General features: G+C 42.2%; 2 protein-coding genes across 2 annotated transcripts in view; both read right to left on the bottom strand.

The window, feature by feature from the left end:
• adgra2 (adhesion G protein-coupled receptor A2) overlaps window positions 1-17183 on the bottom strand; it is a 35286-nt gene extending 18103 nt beyond the window's left edge. Inside the window, exons 1-2 of the mRNA XM_079271114.1 lie at window positions 16247-17183; window positions 359-430 (exon numbers count right to left, since the gene is read on the bottom strand). Of these exons, the coding sequence (XP_079127240.1) occupies window positions 359-430; window positions 16247-16548 (374 nt within the window). The 5' untranslated portion in view covers window positions 16549-17183. The remainder of the gene's footprint in view (window positions 1-358; window positions 431-16246) is intronic.
• Window positions 17184-22143: 4960 nt separating this feature from the next.
• The window catches only part of pdlim2 (PDZ and LIM domain 2 (mystique)), a 32097-nt gene continuing 30797 nt past the window's right edge, over window positions 22144-23443 (bottom strand). Inside the window, 1 exon segment of the mRNA XM_079270966.1 lies at window positions 22144-23276. Within this exon segment, the coding sequence (XP_079127092.1) occupies window positions 23084-23276 (193 nt within the window). The 3' untranslated portion in view covers window positions 22144-23083.

Raw genomic sequence — 23443 nt, 5'->3', positions numbered from 1 at the left:
GCTGCCAAGAGGCATCTCTTCCCAACGATCTCTTATCTTGACCCGAGGAGTGGGGCTTACCTGATAATGAAGGACTGAAGTGTAGTTATATGAGCTTTTAAACATAACTCTACGATAGCCAGTCTGAGTGTATCATCCTCCCTGCTGGACAGAAGCCCATGATTGGATAGCAGTGCATGAGCTGCTCAGATCTTACTGATACCCTGTCTGTATTTCTCTTCAAAGGCGCTGAGGCTAGCTTAAATAACAGCTCACACATGGATGCATGAAATATAACTCATGTAAACAATAAACATGACATTGTAGCATCTGCAGAAGTGAAATACTCATAAAACATGATAAACAGTAGGCTACTCACAGTTTCTCCAAAGCGTAAAGTCCAAAGAAGGATCCATTTCTCAGAACTCGGATTTTGTTGTGGCTCAGTATCCTGTAAAAAAGAATCAGTGTTGTTAGAAATAGTCCCACGGAGAATAAATTGAAGCATATTCTATGGCGCTGAGTTACTATCTTGGACATTAGCTTCACGTAGAGTTTAGGTTAAACCAAACACACAGTGAATGGGTCACAAGAGGAGGATAAGAGCCGAGGGAAATGTCCACTTGGTGCTGCAGTCACACGCCATTATCCTGCCCAGAGACATTAGCTTAAGATGTTTCCAATTGATGTTAAATACAGAATGGGACATCAAGATTAGGAGGGAAGCTGCAATCTTGATAATCATTTCGCATACATTTTTTACATCTAAAGGATGTCTTTCCACATCAAACAAATGGCGGCACAGGCCATGTTAATTAGCTCTTTCCCTACTGGCGAATCACTTGGCTTATTGGGGTCTTATCAGACCTGAAGGCAGAGGAACACAAAACACACTGGAAGTAAAGTTGAGATTGCTTTGTCTGGCAAGGGATCATGGGAAATGTATATTTATAGTACGGTAATCACATAGCTGTGAGGGACTTGCCATTGTCAAAGTCAGTTAGGATAGACCTTTCCTTTTTAAAGAATGGTTTGACTGTTGGGGAAATACGTTCATTCGCTTTCTTGCCAAGAGTTAGATGAGAAGGTCCATACCAATCTTATGTATGTATGCTAAATATGAAGCTACAGCTAACAGGTGGGTAAAAAGCTTACCGACATTTAAAGAGTAACGTTTTTTTTTCAAATTCAGGAGGTGTGACGTTGTTGAAGGGAGGAGGTCGGGGAGGATGGTTGGGCCGACAAAGCACATAATGTTGGCACCAGAGACTGGGGTTTGCATTGTGCATCCCATGTGTTGTTAAGTTTAGGCCACTAAAGTCCCTTTGATATTGCAGATTTCTTGTGTATGAACATGCTTTTGGGGAAACAGGGTTCAATGTTTACGCAACCTTCCCTGTGGAGCTACAGACCTGCCGACGTCCCGACAGCAAGAGCTCCGGGTGCAGCAGGAGCCCTGCTCTGGCGACAGCCCGCCATCATTAACACACCCTTCGGTTTCACATCATCTCCGCCTCTCCCACATGGTGCTTATTGGGCTGTTTGCAACATTAAGTGGGTTCTTAATCGAGAGAGTGGAGCTGTGTGAACGCCTTTAAAAGTGGGAGCGGACTGTGAACAGTCTGTGAGATTTACAGATTCAGCAGCAGCAGTCATCCCCCCCCCGCTTCCTGCCACATCAATAAAAACACCGCCTTCAGCTCTGCACCTTCCAACTCACTTAATGACCAGATTTAATCATCCGGTCTTGGTACACAGGGACAAAGTGGCCTGACTTACTTCTTCACTTCAGTAACTTTACTGAGAGCCACAATTACCAGGACGAGTTGAAGACCGAAAAGGAGCAAACAAATGGAAAGTAAATCTTCTGCTTCTGGACACCTCAGTCAATATCTTCCTACAATTATCCTCTAAAATTAGAAACGAGGGAAATGTATTTAAACAGAGAGGCAATCAAGAGACGAGAGCCGCTCCACTGATAATGACTATAATACTGAAACCAAGGCCACTTTTACTGTTTTACTGCATTTAAACCACAATCATCTGTATTTTCGGATTTGCTGTGAAAATGTACAGCATCAATGGAATTACTATCACAAACTCCACTCTCATTTCCAAACTTGAAGCCTCAGAAATTGACAGCCTTATTTTTAGCTTCAGAAACAAATATAAAAACATGTCATGTTCACACATCCACACTGAATTGTTGAAATAAATCACGGTTATTAAATCAAGACCTTCTTTGAAGTGGTTGTGAGGCAAGAGCGGAGTTAGTCGTCTTGTGGTGTAGCCTGTATTTGAACCCATGACTTCTGGACCTTAAGGTCTCTCGCTTGACTTTGGGCACAGTATCTCTGGTGTAAACTGGATGCAGCCCTCAGATGAAAGCTACAGAAGATCCGGAAGTGCCTGAATAATTCAATACAGACAGGAGAGGAGAAAGTCACATCTGGCAAACAAGCAAGCCATTTAATTCAACGCAGCCAGTTTAGATACAGTTTTTTTTTGACGAAGCCTAAACAGAAAAAAAACATTAGTCAGGGAACTGTGTGTTTATGTGTGCATAATTCTTCAGCGTGCTGATATCAATGCATTTTCAATGAGAACAAAACACATCGACCTCATTTTATAACCTATACTTATGTGTTTATTTGTATATTATATATAAAAAATTGAATTCACATGTGGCATCCTATCACAAAAACCCACATTTGTCTCAAGTTACGACATTTCAACACACCATATTTCAATTTGCTTGCTCCTCTGTACACCACGACTTGAAAGCTGACTTTCACAAATGAACAAAGACCACAAAATGCGCGAACTGAAAGCCTCCCACAGACAACAAAAGGCACAGAGTTCCAGGAACGCAGGGGAGTTGCAGAGGCTGGACACTGGTGTATAATCCCCGAAGCCTGATGTTCGGAGCACAGTTGTAGTGAAGGACATTGTTCTTTCATAAACAATACAGAAAGTACAACTCTGAGAAAGAGAGAGAGAGAGAGGCAGAACTCTGTAAACAGACAGAAATAGTCAGCGTTCCCATCAGGCTAAACAGGAAACCCAGCCAATTAGCTGTTTATTCAGAACCCGGTTTCAGAGGTCAGGGGTTGTAGAGAGAGCACTTCCCGGGCAGCCATCAGACAGATGGAGCAGTGTCTGGAGGCAGGTGATAGCTGAGGCACATGAGAGTGCGTCACTTCATCACCGGAGTATACAAAGGTTACCAGAGTTTTACAAGCAAAGAAGATGAGGCATAGAGGTTCACTACTTGGAGGCCTGGCGTCTGCTCTGTATTGCTACTTAGGATTTACTGCAACCAGTAGCTTCTTTTCCTTTTGCATAAGTGACAGATCAAATGGCAGATTGAATTAATCTGCTTTCAAGAGCAATAACTGTATGGTGCATGGCACGACAGTGTGATAACTCAGTCCAGACTGGGGATGGCATCTGTCATTCAGTTAACCCTTTCAGACCACAAAGGCCTCTGAGAAATCAGATGGGCTAATTTAATCTAATCTAATCTATGGAAGAAGAAAAACAACAACAAACAACAACCAGAGCCACATGTCAGACTCCAGGATCCCATTCACTCATTTCATCTAATCAATTTAAATGAAGTTCAAAAAGCAAGGAGGTCATTTGAAAAGAGTCAGGTCAAACAGAAGCACAGACACCAGCCCTTCCCTTGTGTTAAACAGGGTCAGTAAAAGCACAGAAGACATGGAAAGCAAATATATATCAACACTTCACTTCATGTGCTGCTGGGTTTTATATTCTCTAAAACTCTGATGTGAAAATGAATACCGTACAGACACAAATTTTAGAATGGAATTGTGTTTTACTACAAAAGTTCAAACAATGAAATATCTTTTTCAATGACATATATCCGAAGTGCTCTTCTGCATTGAAGATCTCATGCATCCCCTTAACCCAGATGTTGGCAGAGATCTATCCAAACAAATATCGATGGCCGAAGAGCAAAACCTCCTATCTGAAAAATGCCTGGATCATTTTGCAGATAGGATCTTTGCAATCTTTCCATCATTCGGTGCAAGTTGGAAGAGGTTCTACAAACTTATGCTCGAAATTAAGTTTCAATAAAGGGCGGGATTATTTTAGAACAGACTGAATATGAACAGCCTTCTTTGTTCTCATCATCCAAAATGAAATCCGGCAATCAGAAAATTCTGCAGATAGGAGGTTTTGTGCTTTGGCCCTCGATATGGTGTTTTCAAAGCAAACTTGATCTATTTGTGCAAACACACGCATATGAGAAATGCAATTTTTTTTTTGGTACATAAAAAAGTACGACTGCTACGAGTATGCTTGATGTGCCAGAATCAAGTGCTTTAGCTCAGTGTTAGCTTATGGTTCTCCTTGGTGCGTGACAGAGTGTGAAAAAGTAAAAACCATACAAAGAGTCTTGTCTAGTTAACCACAGCAGCTCCTCCTTGCGTCGTGCCACTCACTTTGTTGGTTTGCTCAATTTGCTTCCTAAACCCACAAAGCCTTTGAGGGCCACACAGGGGCGAATCGTATTTGCTCACTGATTTACTTCCGCTCTTCCCACTGACTCCGAACTGGAAGCGAGGCTGTGTCGCTGTAGCATACTGCCTCAGGTCTGGGGGAAGGCCGGATGTGTGTGTGTTTGTCCAAGTCCGTACCTGTGTGTGTTGTAAACTGTAGCTGTCTGTCAAAAAGCAGCATGCTTCCAACAGCTGCTTTTGGTTTTGGGTCATTGTCAACCAATCATTTCACTGAGGAATCGTCTCTGTGGTGGAGCTGGGAAGGCTTGCTGTGCGGTGTACGACACCAACACAGACGGCAGCTGAACAGTGTCCTTTCAGCTTTCCAGATTGCAGCCTGGTGCAGAGGGACAGCGAGAGAAAACCGTCCTGTCCTAACCACAACCAGAATGCTGCAAACCCAAACTCAACAGGATGTCCCGTTCACAGTCGGCTACCACCAAAGATTTCGTGTTAATATCTTTGCACCCTTCATCCCTTCTCCCTACTAGACAACACTTAAATCTTGTTTTTTTTTCACAAGTGGGAAGCATACAGGAAATGCTGCATCCTGGTTTGGCATTTAGTTCAAGACATGAATGTGATGCATCTGAGTGAAAAGCGCTGATTCCAATTGGCCTCTGTTGCCCTGTAAATATTCAGGCATGCTGGACTCAGACAGTGAGCTCTAGCTGCAGGCCTCTACAGCAAACCCCAAACAGAATAAGAGTCTTAAGGAAGGATTTATGTTTAATAAGAATTCATCTGCAGGCTAAACTGCCTGCACTTATTACTACCGTATGTATTATTCTTTTTAATAATATCTACGTTTCATTTTGAATACAGAGCATTTCTGCAGCATCATCAGCGAAACAACTGGAGCATCTGCAGTGTGACTGGATGTTGGTGATTGATAAAACAGTGTGCAGAGTGCTGCAGAGGGCTGGGACCTCATGTCCCAGCCCCGAGCGTTGATCAAGCGCTTCAAGGCCAACAGAGACAGAAGGACGCAGGTTCAGCGTGACAAAGACAGTCAAAACAACCCGATGGACCACTGTGTAAACATCATTTCACTTTGGATGGAACCACACGCAAGGTGAAAGACAAGTACCCTTAAAAGAGGTTGGTAATGTGCCATAAATCTAGTCCCAAATCGTAGACCACTGGGAGCCAGATAATGAGAGTTCTTATTGAATTAAGTTTAATTAGCATGCTGACTTGATAATGCACAAGCTGGTGTGTACAGCAGTGCTGAAGTTCATATAAATAGAAAATAAAATAATTTAGCCGAGAGGGAATTTTCCGTAGAGGTAAATAAATTCAGCTGAAAGCAAGACGAGTATGCACTTTTACAATGACGGCACAGCATTGTGTGTGAGCACTTTGATTTGTGTATGTTACAGCCGAGAACACTTTCAGACAAAACCATCAGCGTTTTACTGCATTTTCCCTCTTTGCTTTCCATTTGAGCAGCTTTCTTCCCACCAGAGTTGCATTTCAAGTATCCTGGCTGCTCACAGAGGAGAACTAAGTGGACATGGCAGCATTGCTCTTTATATACACATCACACACATTGCAATCGGAGTAATGAGAACAGACGTAGTGGATCAACAAAATATTGTGGTTGAACCAAAACGATGGATTGAAAACAGTATTACTTAATTTGTCTGTCACTAGTTTTTCCGAAGGCCGATGTAACTCCATCCAAACGCCAGGTCTAATAGATCAAAAGCCATTTTGACATTGCTCTGCAGTTCAGGCTCACAGACACAGAGCTGGCCTCAATCAACGAGTTTCATTTCAGAGTGAGTTATAAGCTGAGACTGTAATAAGACTGTAATAAGACTGTAAGAAAGGACAATATGATCATACCTGTGTTATGACTCTAGGCTATTAAAATGTTGTTTGTGGTACAATACAATACAAATACAATACAAATACAATACAAATACAATACAAATACAATACAAATACAATACAAATACAATACAAATACAATACAAATACAATACAAATACATACAAATACATACTTTCAGCCGAGAGTTAGTTGAGAACAACAATAACTCCCCATAAAACCACAAATAGTTTTTACACTTTTGTTTTTTTTCAAATTAAAAAAGTGAGTTACGGCGTGTTAGAGAGCTTTACAGGTGCTGGTGTGAGGATTTAGTTACCCGTTTGGACAGATCCAGGCTGGCTGTTTCCCAGTTTTCCTCCTTATGCTAATCTATCAAAAATAATGGGTTCTGGGGTCAAAGGTAGCGCATGTGATATGCAAATATTTGAATCCAAGTCTAGAGGTAAACCAGCCTCAAAATAAAAAGAATGACGGCAGCATGCACTATTAAGTGTATTCACGTTGAGTTAAGATATCTATTGTATGGAACTTCTTTAAAAGTTTCAATGATAGGCAGCAGTCTAACACTTACACACAACCCCCTGCTGAGTCGGGGCTCCTGTGGCGACAGACTGGCAGCAGTAATTAGTGTGGACCTTCATTAGTGGCTGAGAAGTCTGGGTCATGACATGTCACAGGATGTCAACAAATGTATACAATATGTACGCATTACAAACTATGTTTCCACTACAGGTTGATACATTTATCGGTTTAGCCAATTAATCAGCAGTGAAAGGAGGTTTTACAAACGAAATGTTGGGCATAAATGCACAACAGACTTTAAATTATGTTATGCTATCGGATTTTTCCTGCTCCAAACTGTCGTTATTTATTGGCCTTTGAAAAATCGGTCAACCTCTAGTTTTAACACAAATAGGCCTTGTGACCTGACATAGTAGCTTATTCATGTGTCCCAGTAAACCATGTCAGTGTGACGGCGAGGCAGTGTGCACGATACCGGGACCCTGAAACAGCTAAAAGGAATAAAGCCATCATTGACTTTATTATTTACGCCTGTGCTTTTGCTTGCGGTATTTGTTGAAATGTGTTCAGTATAAAAGGCTTTTGCTGCTATTACTGCTGAATGCCTGCCGTATTAAAAGTTGGTGGTCTGCGTAAACACCATGCACAACGATGGTAAGTCTAAACCAAAAACGAGCATATCTCACACTTTGTTTAAAAATGTTAAATATGAAGAGATTGTTGTTTTTGTCTGAAATTGCCTGTGCTGTGATTCATTATCGTCGTTTTTCAGTTATTTCAGTCGTGTCACTGTATTTGGCAGTCTGGAATCCAAAGGCATGAACTAATCTGTGGTTCAATTTGAATGGAAGATAACATATTTTGGGTGAAGTGTTTAATTTAGTCTCTGTCTGAGGTTTGGCCGGACAAAGTGTGGCTTTTTTTGTGTTCATAGTTTTGGGAAAGTAAATTGTCATTTCGGGAAATTTGTGTAAGTGGGGTACCACAAAAATGAACAAAAATTTCATATTGGCCAGTCTGTGTCAACCAACCCCAATATAATGAATGTGGGAGATGGTTCGATCGTATAGTATATATTTGCTACTGTGCTGGTTGTGCACGAAATGATTAATTAAATTCTCATTCATTTCATGGTATGAAAATTATCCAATTTTACGACATTCCAGTTCACACATTCGTGATTGTTGACAGTTTTTGTGTCAGGCTTCAAAAGCCTGCATCAGTTGAACCCAACCCTCGTCTCTCAGTCCCTCTCTTGCTAATGGACACTTTTGCAGAGACAAGAAGAGGAAAGTTGAGGGAGGAGGAATGAAAGCGAGCATAAGCAGAGAGATCTCTCAGACTGGGAGGTGGCTGTGTCATCTTTGTTACAATAAAGTACTTTATAAGAGTCCTCCAGACTGTGGCCTGCACTATTCAGCGCTTGGGTCTGTCCAAATAGCTTAACCCTTTCGTTGTATAAAGATGGAGAGCCACCTAGCCGGAGGTCCCGGGAGCCCCTTGCACGCTGAGCCTGTCCTCAGAGAGTCACGGCACTGAGTGCAACAGAGAGACTAAATGTCCTCGAGCACAACAGGCACTTTAACAGCAAATGCATGTCAAGATGTGAATGTGCCCATTGTGCCCGACCCACCGGAGGGCTTATAGCAGCCACCAGGGAACGCTGCCAAGCTACAAGCACCATTTACCGCCTGTCATGGAAAGGAGCATCCATGTAATTGCATGCAAAATGTTGTTTTTTTCGTGAAATCATTTTTGTGAAATCTGATTGAGTAATTCAGTTATCAAACAGGGCGAGGAGGGCAAGAGCAGCCACATTTAGGAGTGGAAGAGATTCTTGTTATACATGTTAAAGCGACAAATAAATGAGTTGCATTACTTTGCTTTGTGGTCCGACTTTTTCCTGCCTTGAGGCTAGATAAGGGGAGTGAGCTCCTGCATTTGATATGTGCAACCACTTATTATAGAGTATACTGCATTGTGCTTGGGTTACCAGGCTGGGAGTAAGGCTTTGTGGTTTGTGGTTGTGTGTGTGTGTGTGTGTGTGTGTGCGTGCAGATTTTGGTGCACAAGTGTGTGACCTATCGGATTTATTTATACGGAAAGTGTGCATGTTTAACTCAACGTTTGCATGTGTGTGTGCACAAGTGGTCCGAAAACTACTGGTCTAAAATTAAAATCGGGGTTTTTGAAATGTCTCTAATTAGAGAGGGGAGGACTGAAGCCTATTTTGAGAGCTGTGGCCATGCACGCCCTTCCCACACACACACACACACACACACACACACACACACACACACACACACACACACACACACACACACAGAGAGAGTACACACTCTTGAGAGGAAGGTCCCCAACTTGGAGTTTGTCTTATTAGACACAATTCATTGAGTTCTGCTAGCAGGAACTGTCCATGAAGTGTGTTTCTCGTGACATCTACACACACTTTACTAAAGTCGGACAACCAGTGAACTTTAAAGACGTAAACAAGTAGCTGCTATGAATATTAGCAACCAGAGAGCATGCGTTGAAATACCGCCGCCTCACTATAAAGCTGTAATAAATGATTGTAATATTTAGAGTCAAGCCAAACCAAATTGGAACATTTATGGCTGCAGAGCAGGACCACAATAGTCAATTTATTCACCGTCTAAAGTGTTTGTTACACATTTAATGAGGCAATTTAGAGGATTTAGCGTTTTCAGACAGTGAGTGGAATGCGGTGGATGCCTGGCTAACATTGTCTCATTGTTCTGTCTCATAACCAGCCCGTTTTTCGCTCCTGAGCGAAGACTGCTGGGAAAATCTGATTGCTTTTACAAAGGCTGGCTTAAATCTTTCTGTCCCAGATACTCTCACAGTGTCTTTAAAGGCATCTGTTAAAGGGTTTTGTTTTGTTTGTCGATTATTTTCTTTCTGTGTGATCGCAGTGTATTGAGAATCCCCAAAACCTCTTCACTGCACGTCAAACAGTTTTGGCACCAGAGTTTACCAGAATTTATTCGACAATGATGAGTCACGTATTAAAAAAAATATGGTAAACATGCTTTCCAAAGATTGACTTGATTTCAGCCAAAGGAATAATTCTGGGGTTTAATCCAGCAGCAGATTTTAATAAAAGCTTATTGCTTTGTTTCACAACTGACTCTGTTCCTTTGATTGCAGCTGTAAACCAACTCATCTTTACAAAAGGAACAATAGTTAACGCTATGTTAGTGACAGATTTGTAATATATTGTGGTTCTATGTGACATTAATAGCATACTCAACATTAAAATGTTTTGGAGCGATGACAGATACATTGCAAAAATGATTTGTTGTTGCTTGTTTTTACATGTTATCGGACAATTAAAATTAACCACAATGTATGTGGATAAACTAAACTAAAATTGGGAATGCAAGCACCTTTGCGTTTATATATTTGTCCCATTACAGCCAATGTTAAACTGTGTGATTGACTTGACCCTTTGTTTTATGATACAGCTAACAAAAGTTACTTTCTATCGATAGATGTCGAAAAAAGCTGAGCGATAAGCTCAGTATAAAGACTGGAAACAGCTTTGCCCAAAGACTTTATCGACCAGCAACTTTCAAATTGACTTAGTAACATGTTGTATTTGTTTAATAAGAATACAAACCAAAATGTAAAAACATGAAGTTGAGGTTTCATGTGGAGTTACCTCTAGACAGAGCCAGTCCATATGTTTTGTACTGTCTTTATGCAAAGATAAGCTCAGCTAAGCTTCTCATCTAACTCTTGGCAATAAAAGCAAATAATACATACTCCCAAAATATCAAACTATAAAGAGCTTAAGTGAAACCAAAACGTGTGAGCTCTGTTCCAAACTTCATTCAAAATCCCATTTACTTCCTCGTAACATAACCTAGATGGACAGTATTAATAAAAAACAGCCTGATGTTGTTATTTTCCCAATATTGACTTATTTTGTATTACGTCTTTCTGATGTCAATCATGTTGTATATGGCATTGTCTGGTGTTATTTATCCTTTGTAATGTGTTTTTGTCTGTTATGTACTGTGGACTGTGTTGTGTACTGTGGACTGTGTCGTCTGTATGAGTTTTTGGGTGACAAATGAGTTTCCCCACTGGGGATTAATAAAGTTTTCTAATCTAATCTAATCTAATCTAATCTAATCTAACAATGGCTAAAAACCCGCATTGAAGCGCTGCTAATGAGAGTTGGATTTTCTTTGTATGCTGACAAATTATTAGTTGTTTAACGTTTTTAAATCATTCAGGTTTCAAATTCTGATAGCAAATGCTGTTGGGTAAAATATGGATACTAACCTCTGTGAATATGGTTCACTTTTTAAGAGATTTATTAGAGAAATGCGGAATGAGAATAATCAAAAAGTAACTCAGGAGTACTCCAGTATCTACTGCTGTACTATTGTCATGTATTAGTTCTCAAGAGAAAGAATATCAGAAACACTAACACACGCGCACACACACACCGACACACACACACTGAAGCCACAGGCATTCCCACTATAGACACCCATTATCTCCGTCTGTATCCATGTGTTGTCGACCCCGAGCAGGAACTTTGGGGGCCGCTGTGGTCAGACGCAGGGAGAGGGAAGTTAGCGCTGGCAAAGAAAAGTCAAAGTCAGGCATTTTTGGAGTAAGATAAGAAGAAAGCGATGTGGAAGGAAAAACTAAAATAACAAAAAGCCACTTGGGGGGTATGAGATTACTATGACAGCACAGCTCTCTGTTTTTGCTATGTTTTGAAATATCGCAGCCTTTAATCAACAAACACAACCAGGTGATAAGTGAAATACGCATTCATCATCCAAACGGGCGTCAGCTACGGTACAGCCCAGTAGGTGTGTGGAGATGTCCCACTCTACTCATGTTCCCTTGACCTCCGAGGGCACAATAAAACCCAGGGCTTGTGTGGCATTGGCAGGTGCTGCAGCTGAGTATGAAGCCCAGAGTATCCAGTGTCAGGCCTTTGTTTGCTTTTTTGATATATTGCTGACCGCTGCCCCACCTAACATGTGCAGAGGGGAGCCCGCTCCCCCCTCTTCTCAACACCTTTCCCCACATAAATAAACCCTATCGCTGCAGGAATGCCCGGGGTAAAATGCTCTATACCGCTATTGGAATTCTCTGGACGCTGATAAGATGACTGTTTAGGATGTTTCATCGACATACTCCCATCTCAACACATACTGACTCACAGACCCGACATAAACCACTGACACATCTGCTGGCCCTTTGGTTTCCGTCCGCACATGGGCCACAAGTAAGAGGCCGAAGATGTGAAATAAAGGGAACGCAGGTTGTGGCCAATCGATTATGCTGATGAGGTGAGTTACCTTTGAGTGAAGAGAGACACAGAAGACTCAGTGAACAGATGGTGTCAGGATCGGTTGTATGGAATAAAAAGTGTATACAGGAAACTGACAAATGTGGGTTCAGTGTAAAGACAAGGCTGTCCACTCCGCCAAAAGCTCCTGTAAGGACGCCTTCAATAAACACGTTCAACCTCCAAACCTTACCAGTGGCAGATTAAACTTTGTTGTGTGGAAGATTTGGGCTGGGCCATGAGTCAATAGGATAATGTATTGTCTTTCAATGAAATCATATCGTGATAAAATCATACACTGCAAAATCAAACTAACTCAAATTTTTCAGAAAATCGGATTATTTTGCACGAACGTTCTTAATTAAATCACAACATTCATAGTACTTTTCATTTGTCAAGTATTTTATTCACACAAAACCATGTGGTTATTTCACATAGACTATTTATTGAATTACCAGAAAACATGCTGTATCGTGATAAATATCATCATCGATGAAATGATTGACCTATATGGTGATAGAACATTCTGGCCATTGAACCAGCACTAAGTTAGATAAAACAGTTCTCATGAATCATTGTTTGTTGTCTCAAACAACGTCATCAAACGTGCGGGAGGAATAGGCTGATAACTTGCTGTCTTAATGAGACTAAGATGAGAAGATACCATTCTCTATAATAAGACTGGTGTCAATCTTCTCATCTATAGGCAAGAAAGCAAATAACTGTCTTCACTGTTGCTTTTAAGAGCAAGCTTTTACAGCAGCACCTCCCCAGTAAAAACTGGAACTTTTACAACAGTGAGCCTTACACTGATATCTATTACTGCCCTAGTTGAAATATTTTTATCTTGAAATTTGGACAACCAGCCAGCAACTTCCACATACTGGGATCAAGTGCAACCGGGCAGGGAGCAACTGTCTTGCATTGCAGCTGTTTTGGGTGAGGGGGCATCAGGCCAAGGACAGGCATGCTGACCCCCCCCCCACTCTGAGCATCTGTGCCCACTCATTCAGGCTGGCACCCACTGAGCCGAAGCCATCAGTCACTGAAAATAATGACAACATAATACGCCACGGGAGGAGTACGGTTTTGACTTGGGTAAAAACCACAAGCTATGAGACACCAGCACATTCACACATAGACTGCCACTGTACATTCTCTTAATTTGCCTGCCATCCATTAAAAACACAGCTGCCAGCACACAGCGCTGAGAAAGGAATTATTGCTCCGTGTATTTGGAGGCTTACGGCTGAATGTGTGTATGATATATGTGTCCATTTTTTTTCCATCACCAAAATAACAAAAGTTCCTCTTTCACACAGAAGACTCATACTAATAGAGACATGGAGCAATGCCTTGGAAGTGAAGCTATGCCGCTACACTGCCTTTTCCCTCTCACCCCAGTGTCGAAGATCTGTTAGTCAGGGGCTGGGGAGTTTTCAGTCTCCAGGGGCACATCCCTCTGAACCGCCTGCCAAGCTTCTCCTCTCCCTCCTCCAGCCTCTCTCCTGCTCTGCTCCCTTTCTTTGTTCCCCCTCTTGGTTCCCTCTTCTCACTTCTTCTACTCCTCACGCTCAACTTTGTCCTTCACTTCAGCCTCCTTTCAACTTCCGTCATCTATTCCCGCTGGCCCCTCAACAACGGCACTTTTCGCTTTCACACTCTTATCTATTTCCCCCTCTCTACCCTTCCGCTCCTCTTCCTCTCCCAGCTCCTTTGCAGCCGTGCATAATTAGGCCTAAACACTAGCCTGCGCAGGCTCACATCTGGAAGGAGTTTGGACATGGCAGTTTCCTACCAAGACGACTAAATATTTAGGTTGAGAGTTACTGCGTGTGGATGAACTCATGATTGAGGGGGTGGGAAGGGGAGAGAAATGGGGAGCTGGAGATAAAGGAAAAGAGGGAAAGTGGGACAAGAAGACTGGCGATCATGGCGGAAGGCTGAGAATAGCAGGATGCATCATTAAACGAGTGATGAGTGTGAGTTTATAGAAATGGTGCAGTGTATAATCTTACACGCAGTCATGTAATCAAAGTGCAGCACAGCATTGACGAGCCAAATGAGAGGTGATAATATTAGTGAGACTGGTTGCTCCTTCATGATTGGCAGGAACAACAAACAGCCAACTAATAGTTTTAATAAACAAATCCCCGTTGGGATTTCCCATGAGGCTGAGGGCCTCAGCTGGAATGTTCACAGGGGCCAGCTGTTGTGCATTACACATAGCAGCCGGCCCCGGAAGCCCTGGGCCTGGTGTCCTCCAGCCCTTGCCTGCTCAGCATGGAGGAGAGCATTCTTCCAGGCTGCCCCAGGAGACAGGACAGCGAGGGTGGGGTGGCTGTCAGGCCATCCGATGTGGGGAGGGACCGAGGTGGTGTAGGGCACGGGGAAAGCTCCCCTGCTGCATCTGGGATACTGTCCGCAGTCTCTGAACGGACTGAGGAATGTCAGGAATAACACGAATATCAACACAACTTCTCACATTCCACATCTGGAGCTAATGTCATGAGCAACGATGGGCGCACGGGCGCTTGAGGAACTCAGCAAATCTTCAGGAAAATGAACTTTCCAGACACCAGAGTTCCCAGGAAAGGTAAAGGTAAAATGGTGCATTATGGGCGGTATTGTTTGTTCCTCGTTTATAGCCTCGTAAAAGTGAATCAGAATGCCAAACATCTGCACAAAAATAACTCAACCCAAAATGAGTAGATGCTGGGATGGAAGATTATCTTCAATCACCTCGACCACTACCACCCGAGCCTCTTTTTCCCCCTATGGTTTCCAGCAATGTGTTCCCCAGATGTTTATTCTGGCTTTATTAAGGAAGAAACACAAGGCCCTATAAATGGACTGCTGGCTGGCTTTGGCTTTCCTGGGGCCTAAATACCTTACCGATACTTACCTCATAGCTCGCTGCAGTAGGGCAGTTGAACATGCTTTTTTTTGCCCATGTGCAGCTAGCATTTCTCCCACTGGGTCATTAGTACAGAGATAGAAACATACTGTGGGAATGAGAAACAACTTCAAGTCTGAGCGGCTGTGAAGAAAGTGAACAAAAACACCACCCAAAAAAATGTGTCACTGATAGATTGGTAGTCCATCCGTCATGAAAGATAGCGTGGTTTGATCCATTATGTGGCCTCTTTCAAGTTTTGTCCAGACACTAATTAAAAAGCATCACACCAAACTGTCCCAGAATCAATGCTGTCCAGTTCTCATTAAATACTTCAGGCTTTTTTTTTTCTCTCTCACCAGAATTGTGAGACAGGGTGTAACTGTATTAAAAATAGCAGCCAACCCGCCTGTAAAGTACAGATGTAAAATATTCAGAATACGTTTTTGTTTATTCTAGTTTTGTAAGGCCAAGTCAGCTGCCATGCATGCACACGCAGGTGTTGGTGGTGGTGATGGGAGGGAGCTGAGATCTGCCTCAGAGTCTAATTTAAAGTGACAGAGTTGTGTCAAAGAGGCAGGGCCGTATGATGGCTACAGTCAGCCTGCCCTCTCACTGATCTTCTTCGTGTTTCACAGAGAGGCGACGCTCAGCCCTCCACTACAGAGTTAAAACTAGATCAAGATGTAAACTTCTGACCTAACAAGCCCTATTACTGCAGCAAGTCCTAAATACAGTTAAACCTAAGGTCATGGGTTCAGAGTCATGGGTGTGTGGGCCATGGTTGAAGCACTGTACCCTTACTTATGCATAATGCACCATCAAAAACTAAACATTCATCCAGTTAAATCCTTTGATACAACATGGAAACACTGTGGATCCTCAGCCAATTATAGTTCACACTAATATCTATGGAGACAGTACGTCAGCTTAACATGTATCATGATTAATTACATTTTTTTCTTATAAAATCTTTATGGGATATTATGGGAATACTGCTGAGGAAATATATGACACCATAATGTAAGGTCACCATGTGATCTCACCACTCAGTGCCACACACACACACAGCAATGTTACAGGCGGCTCATAATTCAGTGATACGACATTAGTTCAGCAGTTCATTAGACTGTTCCAACTCACAGAGTCACGGTCCTGTTGGGCAGCAGGCCGGCATCCGGAGGTTCAGGCAGCTCCTCTTTGCTGCAGCTGACCCGTCTCCCAAACGCCTGGGCGCCGTGCGTTTTGGACCGCTCGTCCGTGCAGCTGCAGCCGCTGGTGGAGGCGAGCAACCCGGGACAAGCCTGGGAGAGCCGCGGCTCGGAGGCGGACAGCAGGAGCAGCATCAGTACCAGACGCCCCGGCAGCAGAGGGATGCCAACGCCGGGCGTAAACATTGTCCTTCTGCTGGATCTCACCTCAGCTGCACCCCCGCCTCCAGTCATCCCATATCTCCACCATGAAGCTTTCGTAGGGCACGAGGAAACGAAATGATCGTGGGTGAGGTCTTGAATGAATGGTAAACTTTGAGACCCTGCGCTCAACAATGGACACGCGTCATCCGGTCCTTTCACAAATATTCAGCACCCTTGATTTTCCGATAGAGTGTCCCGTTATGTCATGGCAGCCCTGGCGCGCAACTCCCCTTGATCCAAATGGTAGAGAAATTCAAGGGATGCGTGAGTCCATCAAAACGTCTTCAAGTCCCATAAACAAGCGCAGAATTCTGACGCTAAAAGTTGGTTGTTGTTTTAATTACCTTGAGGGATTTACATCACTTTGGAAGTGCCCAGATTACCGCTATCTCCCACTCTTTAATTAATCCAGAGGTTGATGGGATTCACAACTATGCAGTCACTTCCACATCAACGATATGAAGAAGTAAAGAAGAAAAAAAAGTATATCCTCAAACTTTTGTCAGTTGTGTCGCTGCTGTTGAAAGTGTTCCTCAGTGTGTCCCTGAATTCTCCGTGTAGACTTCTCTCAAGCGCAATTTAAAATAAATTCAAACCGGGGAAAAAACTGTTCGTTCGGACAAAAAGTGAGCTGGTCTCGAACGGCTTCTGTGTAATTCCCAAAACCTAGCGGGTTTGCCTGCTTGCCTCTGTCACACTCAAACTCACTTATTTACTACCCCAAGTGCGCCCATTGCGTCTGCGCTCTGGTCCCCGCGGTCCTAGCGCATACATGCCAGTAAGAGACAGAGAGAGAGGTTTCACATGTGCCGAGGGTAAACCCACCTGAAGTCACTCCACACGTCTTCAACAAACTTCATGACACAGTCCAGTAGGCTGTTTTATGGATTGTTTTTTGACCTAAATTATATGGTAAACTGCACAAAAACGAAACAAAAAAATACTTTTGTTGCAGACTTTTGCAGTACCAAAATATATATATTTAAAATGTTGCATCTCCACATTTGTAAGACAATAAAGACGTATTACCTCATCACCATGATGTATCCCTATATAGTTATTTTAAGAGAAAGACTGGCAAATTCTGTAAATGCAACAACATGCAAACCCTTCAAAGAGAAGACGTTTTGGAGCAAAGAAGAAGACCATGGATATTTGTTTGATGAAATAATGTGAGAATCTATAGGATTTAAATAGTTTCAATGCCATATTGCTGTTGTTTTGTTGCTGATTGATTTGAATTGGCCTTTTCCATCCAGGTTGTAGAAGACAGGAAGGTCTTGATTTCAATGTGCGCCTTCATTGGGAGAGCAAACTAAAGTCATGAATGAAGGCAGAGGGTCTCTTGTGTATTTCAACAGATCAAAAGCTTTTCATTCAATCAGCGGGAAGGAGAGGAAGTAAAGACTTTTACAGATAGGCCTACACTTCACTATTGTTGCTGCAGAAAGAGTTACGGCAGCAGACAACAGTTTGAACTTGAGAATAAAATGAGACTGAGCTGTCATTACTGACCATATCGTAGATGTTAACTTTGTGATTTTTTTTTCATCTGAATGAGTTATAGTGTCATATTTTTCGAGCACAGAAGCAGTTATTTTCATGTCCCCTTGAAGGTAATTGCTAACAGAAAGCTATCTATAAAACATTGCAACAGATACTTAAATACAAGTCTTTCTGTGGTGATGGCCACAGTAAGAGAGCAATAAAAGTGGCCTTACCTCTGAATGCAAATTGGTTCTTGCAGTTCTAACAAGCCAAACTAAGCTGCTGAACCGTAATAAGATCTGAAGCCCCAATTCAAAGTTAACTGAGAGTGTTGTTCTTTGCTTACCATGTGCTGTTTAAAGTGCATGGTGCATGTTGATACTGTTATGCCCAATAAATCAAATATTATGTTGAAAGAACAATGTCTTTTTTTAAACCTGACATTTCCCCCCTGCAAGAATCATGCTCAGTCCAACAAATATAGAAGATCATATAAACTTCCTCAAGATCTCCTTTTCACATTTTTGCCTGTGTGTGTGGAAAATTCCCAAAGTATAGTACCCGACTCCATGGATTTCTGTTTTAAAAATACTTTTTGATATACGATAGGCCCGGGAGGACGGAGGCCGTGGCCTTTCAAATCTGGAGAGCATTTCATAATATGAGAAGGTGAACCAGGAACGCTTTTGAAAAGGGACTTTATGCAATTGGGCTTGACATGTGTTCACTGACATATCCAAACTGCAGGCACCTCAGTCATGCGAGCATGCTCGGCAGTATAATGGTGCACTGTGCTCTGACCCGCACAGTGGACCCCGGGTTTGTTATTCCTGTATATGATACTGTACACTGGAGCGGGCTCAGAGAGCCAGCATGATTATCGAAAGAAAGCACAAGGAGTGGATGGGCGCCTGCTCAGTAACGAAACAGAGGGCTGTTTATCCAAGCAGTTAAATAAGGCTTCAAGTACAACACCCCCCTCCAACTCCACAAGGCCCAAATCTCTCTCATCTGGAGAGCACAGTTTCCATTTACAATGTGACGTCCCGAAACTGCACATTACATCAAATTGTACTTAATGGCATCCAGACAAACTTTAATGTCGTTCCAACATTTTCTCTCTATGCAGCCCCCACTCGCTCCTTATAGCCAAGCAGGCAATCTCTCCTTCTCCCTGTTCCACATCTGGACTGCATTCCAGGTGGGGAATTGAGAAAGGGGAGAATGTGAAGGAAAGGTGGAACGCAGAGAGGCTGAAAAAGTAGGACTGAGAAAATGTCTTTGGGGAGATTTTGGTGGAAGTTACGCCAGCTTTTGGGATGTATGACGACAGACGATACGTGCATTTGCTGTTTGAAGATAGCTCTTGGGAATGTTCCTGTTGTCCTCCAAATCACACGTTCGAGCAGACGTGTAAAAACAAGAGGGCAATCTGAGATGTGACCCAGCCAAAGTGACTGCTGAGATTGAGGCACAGCTAAGGCTAGTGTTTCTGCCAGTGGATAAACAAAAGAAAAAACTTCCATCCAGGAAGCAAACGCCGGGCCCTCTGAAAGGCACTCATCTGTTTGAGTCTTTATTGACATCTAGTGGTGTGATCAGCAGCACACACACAAGACCCGCCCTCTCTGAGACGCTCCGTCAGTCTACCAGTCAGTCCTGCGGTGAATGGTTCCAATTAAGGATTTATTGCGACATTAAACCCACTTCTTCCACAGTTTATGAGGTTATCAAATCGTAATGTGGTGCCATATTTCCCCGACACTAAATACCTTTGTCGATCATTAAGAATTATTATCAGCAGCAGAGGTGGCAACCCTAATGCCAGTCATATATAAATATGTTTGTAGCGAAGTCATGTCAATAGAGCCCAATATCACAAATTTGCCCCAGGGGGCTTCACAATTTGTACAGCATATGACACCCTCTGTCCTCAGAGACCCTCGCAGCAGGTAAGGCCTGAAGAAAAACTCTGCAGTCCAGTTTTTTAAATATATGCAAAGAAATTACATAATACTTTGTAATCCGTATCAAAGGGATCACTCAATACTGTAATAACTGGGAAAATCCACATATAACATATATTGAAATACGTGTGTGCATAGTTGTTGACTGCACGTTCATATAAACCAATTAAGAAATTGCAATTGAATTCCTACTATCATATTGAATCACAAATGATGTGCTTTATGTTAACATGAATTGTATTTTTGAACCTCCCCCTCTCTTATTTTCCAGCCTTTACTAAGTTCAGTCACTTTTAAACCTGGAGCAATGCTGCCCTCTCTTGTTAGCAGAGTGAATTATATGAATATGGTTTAAATTGATCTTTGATTCGAGGTGGACTGCTGTTTGTTAGCGTCACATTCATCATTTAGAAGTCCTAAAAGACAAGTTATAACTCACCCTGCTAATGTGCTACCTAACTGCACTCCCAACTGTCAAATGTTGGTGACTTGTCAAACCGGTCTTCTAAGAACAGGGATGTGTCCCCGCACCCTATTGATTAATGCTGTAAACTTCCACCAGCAGTCATTCCGATGCTTACTAAGTATTTAGGTCAACCAGTCTGAATGACAAATCAGCTCATGGAAACGATGAACTGGGAATCTAAACAGGAAGCAGATGGACTGACAACTCCAGCTCAATAAATAGAGATATGGGTAGATTATTTTTTTTATTTTTAAATCTGTGTAGTTTGTCTAATGTAGATGCCTTGCTGGCTGCTGACGTGACAATGTTCGGTTAACCGACTCTCAAACATGAACATGCCTGCTTTTTGTTATTTAAAAAAAAAAAAGTCATCGCTCTAAGCTGTGCCCAATGTCACACTGAAACATTTGTCTATCGGTTCTGGAAATGTATGGGCCAAATACACAAAAACTGTGAGAAGGAGCTCCATCTTTGATAATATTGTCTAATTTTGACCGTCTAGGTAGGTATTTTAATCTTATTGGAATTGTTGCAAAGTTTCACATTCATAAATGTAAATTTGCAAAACTAACCTCGTTTTAATAGAGCTATATATTAAGACAATATCTTAAGCAAAAAATGTTTGTATCAATTTAAACAATTCCATCCGGTGAAGCACCAATCCCTGGCAAAGCTGTGTTGATGACTAGGCCTTAAGTCTTCCATTTTAAAATCAGTGTGAAGTCCTTGCTGTTGGCTCTCATTCACATTTCTCCATCTGAAAAATTAATACAATATAGACCACTAGAGTATTTGACTCCTGCGTCATTAGCTAACGACAGTACGTCATCATTGCACTTCAAAACTCATGTGCATTAGCTCTTCTCTATGGACAGCATGTGTTATGAGTCCATGTAACAGTCACATTTTTTTTGACACAACAGATGAAAAACGGTCCGTTTAGGACTGGAATCCTAATTCTAGCTTTTATCATTAAAAGTGAAGTGAAATTCTAAGAACTTCATTCTTACACTGCAGTTTATTATAATTGTATTTTTTACATAAATGGATATGACAAATTAAATCCAGATGATTCACATTATATCAATTAGGCTTTCAAATTCTCAGTACATACCTCTTGTTCGGTCAGCTGTTGATCATCAAATGCGTGGTGTACCAAGATCTACACCAGCGTTGCCAAAACACCAGTGACAACCGTACAACTTGTTTTCATCTTAGGTTTGTCAGTCTTCTAACATTACAAGTATTATTTTGCATGGCTATTTTCTTTTTTTTTTTATGTCAAATAAGGTCACATCTTACTACACACAGTAAGACATCGGCGTAACGATTTATTGCCATGCATTGTAATTGGGCCATTTTCACAGCAGACATTTTGTCAAGTCCCGGCAGGAGCAGCACAGCTGTAACTAAAAACTTTGACAATGGCTGCACCCTACTCCAGCGCCCCCAGATCATTAATGTAATTAGTTACACCTGTGTTTTACTGCTCAGCAGCAACAAAAGGTCAGCTGTGACAAAAAAAAGTCTATTCAACTTAAAAGATAGCTAAGTGCGTCTAATATTTGCCGTCCCAGTATGGCAAAGGACAAAAATAAGTCGATAAAACAGGGCAGACATCACTACAAAGTAAAGACCCAGTAAGGATGTAGGAAGACGTGCACGCTTATGATTCCAACACAGTCATCGTCACTGAAGAAGCTTTAGGTTGTGCGATTTTATTAAGTGCCACAAATAACGCGAACATCATAGTTTATCTCCGAGTACTGCTGCATCTGGACAGGTGTAGTATCAATTATTTTCACACTAAATGTCCTGTGCATGCATTTAAATGGTCTATATTATAGAATACAGTTCAATCACAAAAACATCAAAATATTTGCATATATTCAATTCATCTATAGTCCCTCATAAGCAACAAAACAAGTCAGCAAATATGTATTTTTTTTCATTATTTCTACTATAAATTCTGCTTACAAATGAAATAGAAAAACGCAGGGGCTTTTGGCCTGACTCTAGCACAAAATTCACAAACTCCTTTGCATCTGTAACAACTTGGACCCTCCTTCCCTTCTCTCTCATGCGCACACACACACACACACACGCGCGCAGGGAAATCATGCCGAAGCCACCACACTTCTGCATGTGAAAGCATGCATCCATACACACAGCACTGTCTGTGTACAGTACAATTATTTTTAAATGGCATGCAGTGTAGGCGAGATGTTGGTCCCTTTGTGTCAGCAGGAGATTCAAATGATCATCCAGATCCTCAGAGAGCCAGTCCTGTTCAGTTTGTCTAAAGCGTTGGAGTTATGTAAATCTGGCCGTAGCACAATGTGATGTGGCTCGAGTCCATGGCAGCTGTGCATCATTACAACTAAGAATAATCTAAAGAGACCACGGCGGACGGGTCATTTGAAAAACAAAATCCCAATGCTCATATAAGGAAAGGCAAGAAAAGTAATCATAATATTGCAACGTATGGTTAAATGTGATCAGAAAAGAACATCCTCTGCCATTTCGTAGACTAGTGTCCACCTCCACGCCCCATCCCAAGGTCTATAACTGAGTCAGATGGTGTGGAGCTTCAGGAGGACAAGCAGCACTCTACGTCCAGAGCGGGGCAGGTGTGGGATGGCACTTATTGGCGCGGGGACACGGTGGCTTGAGGGGGACTTTCTGGGCCTTGGTACCTCTCTTTGGCGTGCTTCTCACAGTACATCACATCGCCGACGCAAAAGTGACCTCTCATCTTGAGGTTGAGGCCGCAATCTGTGCAGGTGTAGCACTCTGTATGGCGGAAGCGGTCGTCGGCGATGCGCACGGCCAGTGTGCTGTGGGAGAGTTGAAACAACAGGACTATCAGACGACAGGGTGAAATGATTTGCCTCATTTTCAACGCAAATCAAGTCGAGAGTTGCAAAGATCAGCACTGATATACGTCACAGTTCAATTTGTATCTTCAAGGAAAGGTGACAAGATGACGCCACAGCAAAAACAT

The sequence above is a fragment of the Melanostigma gelatinosum genome (genome assembly GCF_949748355.1).
Source record: "Melanostigma gelatinosum genome assembly, chromosome: 6".
Taxonomy (NCBI): Eukaryota; Metazoa; Chordata; class Actinopteri; order Perciformes; family Zoarcidae; genus Melanostigma; species Melanostigma gelatinosum.
This window is presented reverse-complemented; position numbering and strand designations above follow the sequence as displayed.